Here is a 16,992-nt window from a genome sequence, read left to right as displayed (position 1 = left end):
TTCATGTGGAAACTCCTATGCTTCAGCTTGCAGCTGTTGTCCTGTCATGGAACATCACTGATTACAATTACAATTGCTGTTTCTTTTCAGGACACAGGCATTGGGATGACCCAGGAGGAGCTGGTTTCTAACCTCGGTACCATCGCTCGCTCGGGCTCAAAGGTGACTCAGGATGAAGCACCCCTTCTTCCCCACTTAGAAAAGTCTTCTCCAGTTACAGCTACCTTTGTTCTCCTTTTTTTCCTTCCCTTGGCCCCCAGCCCAGCTGTGAAATTACACCCCTCTTGGAAGGTGAAACCTACCCTTGGAGCCTTCCAGCTCTTAATGGTCTCTGCTGAGTGCTGTGGGAGGCCTGTTGTGGCCAGGCAGTGCTAAAGGGTCCTGTGTGTAATGCTGCTGTGCCTCTCTCCTTCCTCCCCAAGCCATCTTTATAGAGTGCACATGCTCACTCTGTGTCCAGGAGGGCAGCAGCTATGTCCTCATGCTGGCTAGTTTTGTATAGATGTACCTGATTGGTGTCTCTGATCTCTGGAAGGTTTTGTGCTCCTGATTCTCTGAGCCATCTCTCATTTTCCATTGCTGCTGGTAGCAGTGAGCATTTCCTAAGCAATGCTCCCCTTTTCCAGAGGTGGTGTTCCCTGTGGGAGAAACCCTCTTTCTTGGGCATCATCCTTGGAACACTGATGCAGAGGTGTGGGATGAGGGTGCTGGGCTGCCAGGCTGCAGTGTCTGCTGTAAGGGCTGCATCAGTGCCTGAGGAGCAGACCTAGAACTGCCAGTGGTACCTGAAGCCTGTGTGCTGCTTTACCATAGAATCATTGCATGTTTGGGTTGGAAGGGACCTGTAAAGATCATCCAGTGTCTCCTCTTTTTTTCCTCCAGGCTTTTCTAGATGCTTTGCAGAGCCAAGCTGAAGCCAGTAGTAAAATCATTGGCCAGTTTGGAGTGGGTTTCTACTCTGCCTTCATGGTGGCTGATAAGGTGGAGGTGTTCTCACAGTCTGCAGAGCCAGGGAGCCCAGGCTACCACTGGTCTTCAGACGGGTAAGGCTGCAGGGTGGGATGGAAATGGGCTGTGTCCAGACCAGGCCTGGACTGAAAGCTGTGTAGGACAAGACAGGGTGTGTGTGATCTTTCACAACCAGGCTTACTGGTTTAGATCCTGCTGAGATTATCCACAGTAGCAGCTCCTGGCCAAGTGTGCCAGGGTGAAAACCACAGGGACAAACTTGCTTTGTCTGAATAGGTGTGCCACAGACAAAGAGAGTACCTGCCATTCCTGTTCCTTTCTCACTGGCAGACAGTCACCTCAAGCAGTGCCCCAGACTGGAGAGGCAGATTTCATCTCTTTGGTCTAGTTGTCACCTGGGTTTTGGCTCGAGGGCACCACCCACAGCAGGCAGTGCTGTGCAGTGGCTCTGTAGGCACATGTCTGTATTGGTTGATCTGTCTGCTCATCCCTTGCTGTCTACTTGGTTACAAACATCTGTGATGGCCAAGCTGTGTAAAATGGAAGCTTCTGGGATTGACAAGCCCTACACCCCCTTACAGTCTCCAAAGAATAAAGAATTTACAGAACTGTTTAAATTCTGGAAATAATCTTTTGTAATTGAGGCATCAGCCTGCCTTGGGCTGCAGTCAAGCTGCTGTGCACTGCAGTTTGCACTGCTGGACACTTTGGAGGCTTGTCTGTCATCTCCCCACTGCTTGATCCCCATCTGGCATTTACTTAGCAGTGGGGCAGGACTGGTCATCCAGAACAGGCTGTCTTCAGCAGAGCACAGCTGCTTCTCATCATAACCTGCATACTCCAGTGAAGAGCTGAGTGAGGACCCTCAAACAAGTCAGAGCTGTCAGGAAGAAGGCAGGAGCCTGGGTGTTGCAGCCACTGTAAGAAATGTAGGAGAGGAGCTGAAGGCAAGGCTCACCCAGCCTGAAGGTTGTTTGAAGGTTCCTTTTTGGTAGAGGCTGCTGGTGGCTTTGCAGAGCAGCCTGTCCTGGGGCTGGAGTCTCTGTGTTGAAAACAGACACAAGCTTTGGGGATGCTTCTCAGAGGTACCAAGAGCACTCAGGATTTATTGCCTTTGCCTCCTGGCACCAAAGTCTTGTGTGTGCTCTTAGATTAACAAAACGTTTCTGTGTCTCCTCATGGCTGTGTGTGAGATACACAGGCTGACACAGGCTCTGTTTCTAATCCCAGCTCAGGAATATTTGAGATTGCAGAAGCTTCTGGTGTCAGAACTGGGACTAAGATTATTATACATCTCAAAGAAGACTGCAAAGAGTTTGCCAATGAAGATCGAGTCAAGGGTGAGTGGAGGAGGGAGGTGCTGAGGGGCTGTGACGTCTGTTGGCGCCTGGCGCGTGGGAGGTGAATTTGCAGCCTCTCTGCTCGGCACCTTTCACCTGCTGTTACCGAGGAGATCCTCACTGTGCTGTTTGCACAAACGTGACTCTTCTGTGTCTCCTTTCCTTTCCAGAGGTGGTGACAAAATACAGCAACTTCATCAGCTTCCCACTGTACCTCAATGGGAGAAGAATTAACACCCTGCAGGTGAGCAGGAGGGTCACAGGCAGGTCACTCACCGAGGTGAACTGCTGTAATCCTCCACTGGAGGTAGGAAAGAGCATCAAGGTGAAATCAGGGAAGGGTTGTCCAGGGTATCACAGACTCTGTAGTGAACAAGTAATTGGAGCAATCCAGCAGAAGTCATGCCTGGAGCTGTTTGTGTACATACTGGAGAGCATTCTGGCAGATTAGCAAAGCCATTTTTATTTGTAGTTCTCTTCAGCAGAGTTACTGTTTCACTGCTTCATAATGCTTATTGTAACCTTCTGTGCCATACTGATGATGTGGGGACTGCCCATGTCACTGGTGTGCCAGCACCTCTTGCTGCAGTTCTTTCTAGGCTTCAGCACTGGGTAGCCAGTGTCAGTGAACGGTTGGGTTTCTGTGGGTGGCTCAGCTCACACCCTGGTTTCCTTCACAGCCTTTAGCCAAGTGCTGCTTGATGCTAGCATTTTCTGACCACTATAAATTGTGTTAGACATAAGGAAGAAGTTCTTTGCTATGAAGGTGGTGAGATACCAGAAGAGGTTGCCCAGAGCAGCTGTGGAGGCCTCATCCCTGGAAGTGTTCAAGGCCAAGCTGGGTGAGGCTTTGAGCAACCTGGTCTCATGGAAGGTGTCCCTGCCCGTGGCAGGGGATTGGAACTAGGTGATCTGTAAGGTCCTTTCCAACTCAAGCTGTTCTATGATATTGCAGCCAGAACCATTTGAGTCAGATGTTCTTGGCCCAATTGCAGGAATCATGTAGGTGAAATTAATAATCTTTAAACCAGAAATCTTTGAATCACTTTCCTACAGCATCTCCATGTCTGGTTGTTTAACTCTTCCTCACCTAAGAGAGCAGGTAGAGAGTCTGTGTGGCTTTTTCTTTCCTGGAATGTGGCACTGAGTGCACAGACTTCCCAGACTGTGCTTAAATATCTTATCATGTTAATTTATCTAAGGTTCTGTAATTGGTGCTGTTAGTTACTGATTTGGATTCCTGTGTAATTGTCTTTCTGTTCCAAAGGCTTTCCAGCTGTTTCCTTTCAACTGCAAAACCAAGACTAGACTTAGAGAGCTCTTTGCTTTTTTTCACCTGACAATCAATAAAACAGACTCCCTAGAGAAGAGCAGTACTAGAGCAGGGGGTGAAATTCCCCTAATAGAGCCATGTACTTTTATCTTCCTATCAGAAAGTCTCTTTTCCCTTGGGATACAGCAGCAGCTTTGTTCTCATTATGCTCTGTTTCAGGCCTTTTTGTTATCCAGGATCTGGGGTTTGTGTTTTTTTCCACACATCAACATCAGCTCACTGTAAACAGATCTGTAGCTGGTTCCCTGGTGTGGATTTTCCTATATAAGCTCTTGAATGCTTGCCATGGAGCTGCCAGTGTGGAGTTAGAGGCTTCTCTGGTCTAACAGTGATAACTGTTAATCTCTGGGAAAGCAACACGTCACCTAACAACAGCTGCTGTAAAGCACCTTAGCACCTAGTTGAGTCCATAATCCTCCCTGTGATCCCACAAACCCTCCAGGACACTTCAGTGTGCAGGAAATGTTATGAAGCCACTTGTGGAACAAGGCTTTGAGGCAGAAGAAGCTTTAAGGAGCATGGCAGGGCTGCCAGAACACTGAATCCCTTGGATCTGGTAGGTGGAGTGTGGGCTAAATGTTTGAATTGCCTCAGTAATCACTCCTGTCACTCAAGTGGCAAAGAGTGGCAGTGAGCGTAGTGAGTTTCACCTGGCTGGAAACAGGAGATTCTTAGTTGAGTCCCAGTGTGCTCTGCTCTTTGCCATGGGTTAGCTGTTTGGGTGGGTTGGATTGGTTGATGGGTTGGACACGATGATCTTGAAGGTCTCTTCCAACCTGGTTTGGTTTATTCTAATTCTAATAAAGGTTTATTCTAATTCTAAAGGGTAGAAACTCCCAAGTCTTTGCTAGATGCTGCTTTTTTGCTGAGGTACTGAAAACTGCAATGTGATGTGAGTATGGGCTGAACACTCCAGGAAGCACAGGAGTTTAGAGCAGCAGCAGGTGGGAAGCATGGCCAGAGGAAAGGAGCTTGTGAGTTCCAGTTCACATCTAGATGTGGGAAATAGTACTGCTGGAGCACATCTGACCCTGCAGCAGGCAGAGTGCTTCACAAAGCATTTCCTGAGCTCCAGAGCAAATCAGTAGAAAAGAGGCAACCCAGGAGTGCCTCACAAGCACTCAGCTGACCTTATGGTGGGATGGTGACCTCCAGCAGAGTGGCAGGGTGGCTGCAACAAACCCACTGAAACTTTCACTTTTCCTTAGGTTGCTGGTCAGGCCTTGAGATAATTGAGCAGCACTGCTAGTCAGCTGTAGTAACTGTCCAGGATGCTGTTGGCCAGTAGCAAGTGTGAGGCAATGGAGGTTAGCCAAAACCCCTTTTGTTTTGGGCTAAACAGAGCTGCCATATCCATGTTGCAGGGCAAGAGTACCTCTAGCAAAGGTGACCCGAGGTCAGGTGAGGGGCAGTGATTTGTCAGTGTGTGATAATGTGCCTGAGCCCATCCTGCTGCACAGAGGAGCCTGCAGCTTTGAAAGCTCAGATTTCCTTGGTCCAACATCCCAGAGGGAAAGTGTAACTGTGAAAGAAGAGCCCTGATCTGAGGCTGCAGGTCTTGAGAGTTGAAGGGAACTCATCTCCCTGCTCCTCCACAGGCACTCTGGATGCTGGACCCCAAGGACATCAGCGAGTGGCAGCACGAGGAGTTCTACCGCTTCATCGCGCAGGCCTACGACAAGCCCCGCTACGTCCTGCACTACAAGGCTGATGCTCCCCTCAACATCCGCAGCATCTTCTATGTGCCTGAGCAGGTACCTGCCCTTCTGCCCAGGGAACAGGGGGACATCTGCCTGGCTGCTCTGACAAGGAGAAAATAGGGCAAGGAGGCAAGAATGGGCAAGGAGGAATATCTAGTGTGGTATCACTGTTAAGGCTGCACCTTGAATGCTGGGTTCAGTTATGGGCCGGCCACTCCAGGATGGATATTGAGAGGCTGGAGTGGACCCAGGGAAGGTCAGTGAAGCTGGTGAAGGGTCTGGAGAAGAGGTGTGGTGAGAAGCAGATGAGGGAAATGGAGTGTTGAGCCTTCAGAAAAGAAGGCCAAGGGGAGACCTTCTGGCTCTACAACTCACCGAAAGGAGGCTGGAGACAGGTGGAGGTTGGTCTTTTCTCTCAGATAATTAGCAACAGGATAAGAAGAAGCAGCCTCAGGTTGTGCCAGGAGAGGTTTATGTTGGACATCAAGAATAATTTCTTCCCCAAAAGGATTGCCAAGGCCTGGCCCAGGCTCCCCGTCCCTGGAGAGGTTTCAAAGCCCTGTAGCTGCAGTGCTGAGGGCCATGGCTTAGCGGTGACCTGGCAGTGCTGGGTTAATGGTTGGACTCAATGATCTTAAAGGTCTCTCCCAATCAAAATGATCCCATGGTTCTGTGATTCTATCTCTGCAGTGGGCTGGGTGCCACAGAGTATTGTGGGGGCACTGAGTCACTACAGGAATGGGCTCAGGGAAGTCCTTAGAGAAGATAGCCAAGATTTCAGCTCTTGTTGGGTATAACACTGGTGGGGAAGACCGCAGTGTGACCTGGTCAGCTGGTGCAGCCCCAGAGGTACTGCAGCAGGGTGTAGAGCTGGGCAGGCTGCGCAGTGCTGGCGTTACCTTCTGTCTCTTGTCCCTGCAGAAACCATCCATGTTCGACATCAGCAGGGAGCTGGGCTCCAGCGTTGCCCTCTACAGCCGCAAAATTCTCATCCAAACCAAAGCTGCAGACATCCTGCCCAAGTGGCTGCGCTTTCTGAGAGGTGGGGGCTGGCCACAGGAGTGCCCTGGACACACACAGGGGCCGAGGCCAGGGGCTGCCTTCCTGAGCCTGGCACTGGGTTTGCCTTGCCGCTCAAGGCTTGTTTTGTGTTCCAGGAGTTGTGGACAGTGAGGATATACCCCTGAACCTCAGCAGGGAGCTGCTGCAGGAGAGTGCCCTCATCAGGTAAGCAAGAGGTGGATCCTGTGGACTGCTGAAGATCTTTTGGCTTCTTGCTGGCTGAAGAAGGACATTAGAGGGGTGTGGGGGGCACTTGGCATGTAAGTTGCAGCGTTTCCATCTTTGGGAGTTTCTGTAGTCTGTAAAGTGAGTTGTTTCTCAGCCATGCTGGTCACATCTCAAGACATGGGAGCAGTGTCCTGTGTCATACTGTCTGCTGCCACCTGCTCGGCCCACATGCCCCTCATGCCCTGTGCTGCTTTTTGGTATCTGCTCTACAGCAGCAACAGTGGATTTGCTATTGAAAGTGTCTTGTCCAAACCAAGTGCTTTGGGAAACAAAGCCAGACAGTAAAAAATAAACACTGGGAAGCTGAAGCAATGAAGCTGACTGTCAGCAAGGCAGTCTCCTCCAAGAACCTTTTAGATCTGGCTTTGTTTTTTCTGTTTTGTCCTTCATTGCCCTTCTCAAACATCTGCCACTGTTGGAACTTGAAGGAAGTGTAAGAGCAGGCTCTTGTTTCTTTAGCAGTGACACTGGAAACTTGTTAGGTTTGATGGCTAACTCTATTCTGCAGCTGGTGAAGTGCCTCTACCTTCACCAGAGTCACCAAATTAACACTGTCACTTCATGGTGAATTTTCAGGCCTTCAAAAAGGATTCCTCCAAGAGTCACCCTTTTACAGTTCTTTTGTCCCATGTCTGTGTGGGAACAAGGTAGATGCCCTCTGCACAGTCAGTTATGTACTGCAGCATCGCTGAGGGAGGAGTTGCTGAAGACTGGAGCTTCAGCAGGACAGTTACAGTATCACAGTATCACAGTATCACTTAGGTTGGAAAGGACCTCGAGGATCATCGAGTCCAACCTATCAACACAGACCCCATGACTAGACCATGGCACCAAGTGCCACGTCCAATCTCCCCTTGAATGCCTCCAGGGTCGATGACTCAACCACCTCCCTGGGCAGCCCGTTCCAATGCCGAATGACTCGCTCGGTGAAGAACTTCCTCCTCACCTCGAGTCTAAACCTCCCCTGGCGCAGCTTGAGACTGTGTCCCCTTGTTCTGGTGCTGGTTGCCTGGGAGAAGAGGCCAACCCCTTCCTGGCTACAACCACCCTTCAGGTAGTTGTAGAGGGCAATGAGGTCACCCCTGAGCCTCCTCTTCTCCAGGCTAAACAATCCCAGCTCCCTCAGCCTCTCCTCATAGGGCTTGTTGTACCTCAACTCCAGCTCTCTTCAGCTCAAGAGCTGCTCTTTAATGAGATACAAAGAGCAGAGGTAGAGCAGAGAGGGGACAGTGGACCACTTCCTTCTTTGTCCTCATGTTTGCACATGCATGGCTAAAACAAAGGGAGAGAGAGCTGCTTTGGTGTAGCAGCTGTCTTTGAAAGGCTTGCTCCTTTTCAGGAAGCTCCGAGATGTTCTGCAGAAGAGGTTGATCAAGTTCTTTGCTGACCAGAGCAAGAAGGACCCTGAGAAATATGCCAAATTCTTTGAGGAATACGGAGTGTTCATGAGAGAGGGGATTGTCACGATAGCAGAGCAGGATGTCAAGGTACCAGGAGTCCTGAAGCACTGCAGATGATGGGAGAGAGTACTGGTGTCTACTGTGAGCTGGAATGAGCGGGGCTGCTACTCTGTGAATCTCATGTGCCTCTAACTTGTGTTCCCAGGCCTAACAAGACCTGCAGGTTCTCTAGTGCCCAAACTCTCACTCTTTCTGACTGGATCTCATTCAAGGCACTGCAGGGTCTCTGTACCCAATATCATCAGCTTTCCCTGATGCAATATCAACTACAGCAGGCAATAAAGTAGGGCTTTTCCCACTGTTGTCCTCTGCTTGTGTTCCCACTTGCAGGAGAGCTCAGTCTACATACTGTCTAGCTCACTTTTCTACATCCTTAATATCTGGAGCGGGAAGAAGGGACTCGGAGTGCCCCGGAGCTCTTTTGCAGGGCTGCAAACTGGCCTGTGTGCTGCAAAGGGAGTTCTCAGGGCTGGGAGCAGTCAGATAGAGCCAGAGCTGCCTGCCCTCAGCTGACAGGAGCATGTTTCTTGCAGGAGGACATAGCCAAGCTGCTGCGCTTCGAGTCGTCGGCGCTGCCCGCGGGGCAGCTGACCGGCCTGGCCGACTACGCCTCGCGCATGAGGGCAGGCAGCAGGAACATCTACTACCTGTGCGCCCCCAACCGCCACCTGGCACAGCACTCCCCCTACTTTGAGGCAATGAAGAAGAAGGACATGGAGGTGGGTGAGCAGTGTGCCCTGGCCAAGGCAACGCATTGAGCTACCACGTCAGTGGTCAGGGCTCACCTGGGTCTCAGAGCTGAGTGGGGCAGAGAGGCCTGTGGTAGATCCCTGCCGCTGCAACTTCTTTGCCCAGGCTCCTCTGTCTGCACTCAGACTGGCCTCTGATGGGAGGCCAGGTAGGACCTGTCCCACACACTGCAGGCAGGTTGGTGCTTGTGCAGACACCTTGTTCTGATATCTGTTGAATACCTACACTGAACCGCAGAGCAGGGGTCTAAGAACTGCTCTGCAGGATTGATAATGGTGCTTATAGATGTCCTCTGTGAGCAGCTGGCCATTTCAGACCTGGAGTCAGTGCTGGTTCTCACTTTCCATGGGGCAGCAGGACCTTGTTCAGCTGCAGACCTATTCCCCATGGTAACAAAACCCTCCAAAGGTTTGCTTTCATTTGCAGCCCTGAGCGACAGTCCCCACGTTGTTGAACCCCGCTCATCGCCCCTGTGATGTTCTCACTGTTTGGTGCAGAGTCACCTTGAGAAGGAGGAAATGCTGCCACATCCCAACCAATGTGGTGGTGTCCCTTTTTTGGCACAGGTGCTGTTCTGCTATGAGCAATTTGATGAGCTGGCACTGTTGCACCTTCGGGAGTTTGACAAGAAGAAGCTGATCTCGGTGGAGACAGATATTGTTGTTGATCACTATAAGGAAGAGAAGATTGAGGAGAGCCAACCAGGTATTGTGAGGCTCCCCTAGCCATTCCTGCAGCCTGCAGTCCTGCCACCCTGTGCCAGCCAGTGAGGATACACCTCATCCTGCTGCTCTCATGCTCTGAGGCAACTTGCCCTTCTTGCAGATCCCTTTCATCCCACATAATCAGAGTTTCAGCAGCTGGCTGATTTGAGCAGTTGGAATGTCCTGTGTGCAGCTTCCATGACTTGAGTTTAACATGGTGTGTACACCTGACAGGGGCAGACAGGCACTGGCTGGGCACAAGCCTGCCCTGTCTGGGGTGAGGGCATGTACATAGGCTTCTGATGAGTGGTGCTGCCTCCCATTTATTTCCACAAGGGAGCAGATAAAGGGAAGTGTGACATGGGCTGAGCTCAGGAGCAAAGCTTGCTGTCCAGTGGCATGCTGTAGATGCACTCTCAGATGTGTCCTCTTTCTCCTGCCAGCTGCAGAACGTCTGACTGAGAAGGAAGCTGAGGATCTGATGGCCTGGATGAGAAACGCCTTAGGCTCCCGTGTCACTGGTGTTAAGGTTGGTGTTCTGTGTCTGGGTGACTGAGTCCAGGAGACCCACAGAGGCAATAACCTAGGGAAAAAAGATGGTGGCTCACTGGGGACCTGCTGCCACTGCTTTTTCTTTGGGCTCTGAGAGAAATCATTCTCCTCTGTGCCTCCTTTCTGTAAATGGTCTGAATGCTGGTGTTGCCATTTGGCTGGTCATGGAAGACCCACACCTTAATGAGCAAAGCCCTCTTGACTAAGTCATACTCAAGTTACCAGAAGAACAGGATGGTAACTGTCTTGCCTGTGGACTAGAAAGGCTCACTGGCAAGGAATGCTTTGGGTCCAGCTGCAAAATACTGCCTGTGGACCAGTGGGGCCATTTGGGCTTCCAGCTTTCCTGTTGGGGAGAGATGAATCATGGAGGGATAGGTGTGGATCTATGCTGGGGAGACTCTTGAGTCCTTGAACCTCCTCCCCTCTAGCCTGTGTCCATTTTCCATCTCTTCTGCACAGGTGACCACACGGCTGGACACCCACCCTGCCATGATCACTGTGCTTGAGATGGGGGCTGCCCGGCACTTCCTGCGCATGCAGCAGCTGGCCAAGACCCAGGAGGAGCGTGCCCAGCTCCTGCAGCCCACCCTGGAGATCAACACTGGGTAAGAGCAACAATACCAGTTCCAGACCTGGGGTGCTGTGGTCTTTCTGGGGTGGGGGCAGGGAGGAAGCAATGTCAGGCTCTCAGTACTAGAGTGCTTGAATCTGTAAGGCTGCATGGCACAGGCCACGTGAGCCACACATGATGTCCAGCCTGCTGAGGACTACAGGAGCTACCTCAGGGCAGGGCAGGAGAGAAGAAGAAGCCCCAGAACAGGAGCAAGGAATTTTGAGCTATTTTGCCTTAAAGTAGAAGCTTTTCTGTCCCACCTTGGCTTAGCTGCTTGGTTTGGAAATGTATTTCTCATTGTGTCAAAACATACCAAGTCTCAGTGCTGATTTCTCTCACAGGCACACTCTGATTAAGAAACTTAATGAGCTGAAGGACAGTCAGCCTGATCTGGCCCAGCTGTTGCTTGATCAGGTAGGAGCCAGGCCTTCTCCAGAAGCTGCCCCAGAGGCAGCCTGCAGACCATGGATGGCAGGGAATGGGGAGAAGCCCTTGCAGTGGGCAAGAATCACATCCCGTGGTCCTCACTCTGGGTGCTTCTGGTTCTTGTGGGCCAGAAATGCGGTGTAGAAGACCTGCTTGGTCTCAGCATGGGGAGTGATGTTCATTCAGTTCCTCTCCAGCTATCATCCAGCTGCACTTGCTGCTTATTTAATGCTTTCTTCTTAAAAGGATGCCTGGGATAGTGCTGGAGTCACCATCCCTGTAGGGATTTAAAAGCTGTGCAGATGGGCTGGACATGGTTTAGTGATGACCTAGCAGTGCTGGGTTATGGTTGGACTTGATGATTTTAAGGGTCTTTTCCAACCTAAATGATTCCATGATTCTCTTTTCCAGATTTATGAGAATGCCATGATAGCAGCAGGGCTGAATGAGGATCCCAGACCAATGGTGAACAGGCTGAATGAGCTCCTCACCAGGATCCTGGAGAAGAACTAAGCCCCAGAAGACCAATGGATGAACCCTGTGCTCTGTCAGCTATTGAAGCATCTGCTTGCAGCCACTGTACAGTAAGGGGTTCATGTGGCAGAGGGCCAGGGACAACACAGGGGACTTCCAACCCTCACTGCACAGAGAAGAGTCATTTGTCATTGTTAGATCATGCGTCATCAACCTGTTCAAAGTGTGATGATCTTGGTGAGAGCAAAATCCAGAAGCTGCTGCTCAGACAATATGCCCAAATTTCCCACACAAGCTTGAAGAGCTTCATACTGTTTCCAGAAATGGCCTTTCCCAAAACAGATGTTGGCAGCAAGATTCCCACTTAGGTCTGTGACCAGCACCCCACTGAATCCCTCTGCACTGTTGTGCTCCCAACAAGCGCTGGCAGGATTAGTTGAAGAACCTTCCACCTCTGAGCAGGCAGGAGGAGTTTGCTGGTCTAGAGATAGATTGCTGCAATTAGCAGACACAGACAGTGCTGGTGGAACCATGTCAGTGCAGTCCCACAGCAGAGAAGATCACCAGGCTGCTGGATAATTGAGTTCATCCTGGTCTTGCTGTGGAAAAGGGGAGGTGACTGGGAAACAGCTTTCCAGCATGTGGCTCTCTGGAAAGTCTCCAAGGCTTTTGCCTCTTCTGTGGGATAAACTGCATGTCTAGCTGATCTATGTTTATAATAAATAAATTCCTCTTCTTTTCCACACCCCTCCACTCTTCTCTCTTCCCCTCACTTCGTTGGTCTTTATGTCTTCCAGCTGGTGATTTGTTGGTTCCTCTGTCCTCAGATGCTGTTTGGGTCTTCAGGGCATCAAGCACCAGACAGTGGTGGGAAGAGAGGGCAGAGAGTGTGGAGGAAAACAGGAGAATCTGTAGCTCTGAGCCCTGTTAGCCTTGTCTTGGAGCTCAGCCCTTTGAATCCTTTCTAAGGAGCAATGGCCACTCGGTGCGGGAGGCCTTCTGACAGGAACTGCTGCACTGGATTCCCTCGGTGGGCTTGGTTTACATCATCCAAGCTGGGTTGCAGGAATTCTTTCTCCTGCTCTGTGGGGGCTCTGAGGAAGCTTTAGTATTTGTTTAGCTTATCTTTAAATTGCCAGATTAAGATTCCAGAACTGGATTTGGTTAACTGCTTGAATGCTTTGCTGGACAGGACAACCTCCAGCTCCTTAAGCTGAAGAAAGCCTGCTTGTGCAGAGAGGAATGAAAAGAGTCTGCTGCAGGGGGTATCATTTGAGAAGTGTATTAATCTCACCTGAAATTACATTCTTACTCAGATGAGGAACTAACATGACAATTAGAGAAGAACAAGGACTTGCCTTCTACATCCTACACCCCTTCTGATATATTGGATCAGCAATGGTGTGGCCAGTACTAGGGCAGAGGCTGTACTCGGCACTGGTGAGGCTGCACCTTGAATCCTGGGTTCAGTTGTGGGCCCTTCCCTCCAAGAAGGACATTGAGGGGCTGAAGCTTGTCCAGAGAAGTGCAATGAAGCTGGTGAAGGGTCTGGAGAACAGGGCTGGTGAGGAACAGCTGAGGGAACTGGGGTTGTTCAGCCTGAAGAAAAGAAGGCTCAGGGGAGACCACATTGCTCTCTACAACTCCCTGAAAGGAGATGGAGACAGGTAGGGGTTGGTCTCCTCTCCCAGTTAATGAGCAACAGGACAAGAAGAAACAGTCTCCAAGTTGTGCCAGGAGAGGTTTTGGTTGGACATGGGGAACAATTTCTTCCCCAAAGGGTTTGCCAAGCCCTGGGACAGGCTGCCCAGAGCAGTGGTGGAGTCCCCATCCCTGGAAGGGTTTCAGAGCTGTGTAGATGTGGTGCTGAGGGCCATGGTTTAGTGGTGACCTGGCAGTGCTAAGTTAATAGTTGGGCTTGATGATCTTAAAGGCCTTTTCCAACCTAAGGAGCTGTGTGATTCTCTAGGGTAGCTGTGTACTCAGCTAGGGGCCACAGGTCCTGATCCAGCTCCTGGTGAGGTATGGATGGTATCTGTTGATTATTTTTGTTCCTGGAAGCAGATGACAGATGTGGAGTTCAGCTATACTCTCTGGGCACCATTCCTGTCTTCCAAGTAGATTAAAGATCCTTTGCCATCAAACCTGGCTTAAATGTTTGGGAACAAATTAGCAAATGGATGTAGAGAGTCTTGCAGGACTCTTGAGCAGTACAGAGTGGCCCCTCCAATACAGGCTGTTGCACAAACAGACTGAAGAAATGACAGCCTGTGGTGATCTCCTGATGTTCCTGGTACAGCTGGTGAGTGCACTGTCTGCAAGAGGGTCACTTGGTGCTCACTCAGGAAGTACCCAAAGATAGCCTCTGTTGGTGCAATGCCTGAGCTGAAGCTGGATCCTAGTCTATAAAATATGATGCAGTGAGAAGCAGAGTGTGTGGACTGGAGTATTGTGTCCAGGTCTAGGGTCCCCAGTTCAAGAGGGACAGGGATGTACTAGAGAGTGTCCCAGCAAAGGGCTATGAGGATGATGAGGGGACTGGAACATCTGTCTGATGAAGAAAGGCTGAGAGACCTGGGTTTTGGGGGTGAGGGGGAGGTGGTTGTTTTGGGGTTGGGGTTTTGTTTCATTCATTTCTCTGTAAGTTAAACTCTGTGCTGATGAACTGTTGGTGATAAATAGCGTGGCCTTCTCTGTGGCTCTGCCCAGGCTCATCAGCTGTGGACTCAAACCTATATCCTCCAGGGCAGAAGATGGAAAATATTTATAGGCAGTGAAATCCAGTTTGAAAGGACATGCCTGAGACCTTGTGCTCCTAAAGTTGGACAGGGTCCCTCTCACGTCTGGCTCAGGAGCTTCAAACTAGACTGGCCCATAAAGCAGTTCACTGGGCCAGATTGAGAACAGAGTTTTCTCCCATCCAGACTTCCTGCTGAGACGATCGAGAGTGTCTTGGGTAGGCTCCAGGTCTGTGATTTATGAACAAACCACAGGCCAGGAATCTGCAATCTAAGCTCCTTGAGCAGCAACTGTTTAAAACATTATGTGAAGAAATGGCCACTGTTTCCAAAAGAAGAAAACTTGGGAGCCATTAATAATGGTTAGCACTTCTGTGGTGTCTCACAGTTGTTAATTAATCCTCCCACTCCCCTTGTGAAGTAAATCAGGATTGTTCTTTGTGTACAAATGAAGTCTGCGTGGAGCTTAAGTAAAATTCCCTGAGAAACACAGGGAATCTGTGCTAGGGACACAGCCCAGGACTCCAGAATCCCAGCACAAAGGGGAATAAACCTCCAAGATCCAGAGGCATAAAGACAAGTGCCTGCTAGGTTTGGATGAGGCAATCAACACAAACATGACAGCATCTCTATTCATTTGGAAATCCCTCCCAGGGCAGTTCTGGGTCTCCCAGGCTTTGTCCACTGAGATCATGTGGCTTCCCAGTTAACTCCTGGTTTCAAAAAGCTCTGGGATTTCAGAGGATACCTGGAAGCCTGACTGCTCACTGGAATTATCCAGTACAAAGCCCTTTCCAGCTGGTTGTCTTCCCTGTTGCTTAAGAAGAGGATGGTGTGCTAAAACCTGGCTTGCTGTCTTTCTCTGCTCAAAACAGCTCATCTCTAATGCTTCTGGAGTGGGTCAAACATGGCCTTTTTGTTTTCTTTCACCAGTAGGAAGTATCTGGGGGGGGAGGGGAGAAATGTTATTTGTTGTCCCTTTGCTCTCAGAGTCATCTTTTCTTTCTCCTTTGCCTCCTCCCTTCCAGTTAACCTCCCATCTCTAGAGCACTTAGTAGCTGATGCTGTGGTTGCAACACAGTTGAAGCCAGGAGTGGAGTTCATCTGCCTGGACAGTCATTTTCCCATCTTTCCCCATGACAGGAGGCTGCTCCTTGGTGCTGTCTCCCACTGTGAGTCCTGGACCCCCTTTGAGCAAGGATTTTATCTCCAATCACAAGCCCCTTCCCATCACAGTCTTCCTGGAAACAGTCTGGAGTGTGAACAGGTGGGAATGGGTAAAAAAATAAAGTCCTGGTCAAAATGGAGTAGCTGGCAGGAGTACAAGGACCAAAGGCTTCTGTAAGTGCTTAAATTTGTAAGGGCTCCTGATTGCCTCATTGCTGTAAATCCATTTATAGCAGCAGGAAGGATGAAAAATGAGTGAAAGAAGCTGAGTTTCCTCCTCTTTTTAAACCTACATGGCAAAAGGTACTGTAATGAACTGTCCATTGAATGTGTCTGCCCAGCTTTATTCCAACAGATGAGCTGCAAAAGGTTTGGGGTCAGGCAGTGGCAGTTAACAAAGAAGCAGCCTGTTAAGCCAAGCAAGGCTTGGTTCTCCTTTTGCAACCTGAGTAAATGAGAGGTAATTGGGGTTAAAACCCAATCCAGAAGTAAATCAGTAAGTAAATCCTTCATGGAACCAAAATCAAACTCTTTGAAACTCAGGAAGTCAGAGCTGTGACAGGAGATGGAGGGAGATTTCAGCCTGAGGTTTGTTTCACTAATCACTGGACTTGTTCTGTCTCAAGTGGTTTAGCAGATACTGTAAAACCCAAGGATTCTAAGTTGCCTTACAGTATGCTTCAGGAAATCAAAAGGATATAGATTTGTTACTTTATTTTTTTTTTCCTTTGGAACTGTTTTGATGTGTTTAGAGAGTCTTCACATGTGTTTAATGCTAGTACTGAATGGTGGTGATTCTTCATGGAAATTCTATTCCACTTCACCTCCCAGGAGAACAGGACAGATTTTGGTTTATAACAAGTTAATTTAGTCTGCCAGTCTAGCTCCTGCTCTCTGCCTTACCAAATGGAAACAGGCATCTTTTCCTGGCAGGCTTACAAGAGGAGATGGATATGGTGGCATGCCCCAGCCCAAAATTCACACTCCAGAGGAAAACCAAACAAAAGCAAACCTGCTCTTGAGGAAAATGCTACACTGGGGCTTGCTTTGCCCTTTCAGGAGAATCAGTGGGCTGAGCACTGTGCTGAGCTTTGTCATCCAGCATGCTTGGAGTCCGTGGAAAGCAGGGACTAACAAAATAAATTCATGCAAACCCTAAACTTCACTCACTGGAATTGGCAGAGACAGCTCCAAACCAGAGTGTGGTGGTAAATGTCCTACCTTTCACAATGTGTACTCAGAGTGGTGTAATTTGAGAGGGCTGCCTGCACCTCCACAGCTGTAATTCACAGGGGCGTACCACAGCACGCATTAAGCCAAGATTTTCATACTGGAGGCTGAAGCACTGAGGCCTGAGCAACTCTCATCAGTTTTGGGCTCTTCACAAATGACAGTGAGGTGCTGGAGCATGTCCAAAAGCTGGGGAAGAGTCTGGAGGATAGATCTAGTGAAGAGTGGTTATGGAGGGTGTTG

The 16,992-nt window shown here is 49.8% G+C and overlaps 1 protein-coding gene across 1 annotated transcript in view; it reads left to right on the top strand.

Annotated features, from left to right (window-relative positions):
* TRAP1 (TNF receptor associated protein 1) overlaps nt 1–12,359 on the top strand; it is a 28,713-nt gene extending 16,354 nt beyond the window's left edge. The window contains exons 5-18 of the mRNA XM_068146961.1: nt 91–162; nt 883–1,043; nt 2,200–2,309; nt 2,480–2,553; nt 5,241–5,396; nt 6,264–6,384; nt 6,500–6,569; nt 7,972–8,119; nt 8,626–8,811; nt 9,409–9,547; nt 9,990–10,075; nt 10,561–10,706; nt 11,056–11,128; nt 11,552–12,359. Of these exons, the coding sequence (XP_068003062.1) occupies nt 91–162; nt 883–1,043; nt 2,200–2,309; nt 2,480–2,553; nt 5,241–5,396; nt 6,264–6,384; nt 6,500–6,569; nt 7,972–8,119; nt 8,626–8,811; nt 9,409–9,547; nt 9,990–10,075; nt 10,561–10,706; nt 11,056–11,128; nt 11,552–11,653 (1,644 nt within the window). The 3' untranslated portion in view covers nt 11,654–12,359. The remainder of the gene's footprint in view (nt 1–90; nt 163–882; nt 1,044–2,199; nt 2,310–2,479; nt 2,554–5,240; nt 5,397–6,263; nt 6,385–6,499; nt 6,570–7,971; nt 8,120–8,625; nt 8,812–9,408; nt 9,548–9,989; nt 10,076–10,560; nt 10,707–11,055; nt 11,129–11,551) is intronic.
* Nucleotides 12,360–16,992: the final 4,633 nt, after the last annotated feature.

This window comes from Melanerpes formicivorus, unplaced genomic scaffold (assembly GCF_026170545.1).
Source record: "Melanerpes formicivorus ecotype bairdi unplaced genomic scaffold, bMelFor1.0.p_v2 SCAF_14, whole genome shotgun sequence".
Taxonomy (NCBI): domain Eukaryota; kingdom Metazoa; phylum Chordata; class Aves; order Piciformes; family Picidae; genus Melanerpes; species Melanerpes formicivorus.
Note: the sequence above shows the minus strand (reverse complement) of the source record. Positions and strands in the feature narration are given on the sequence as shown.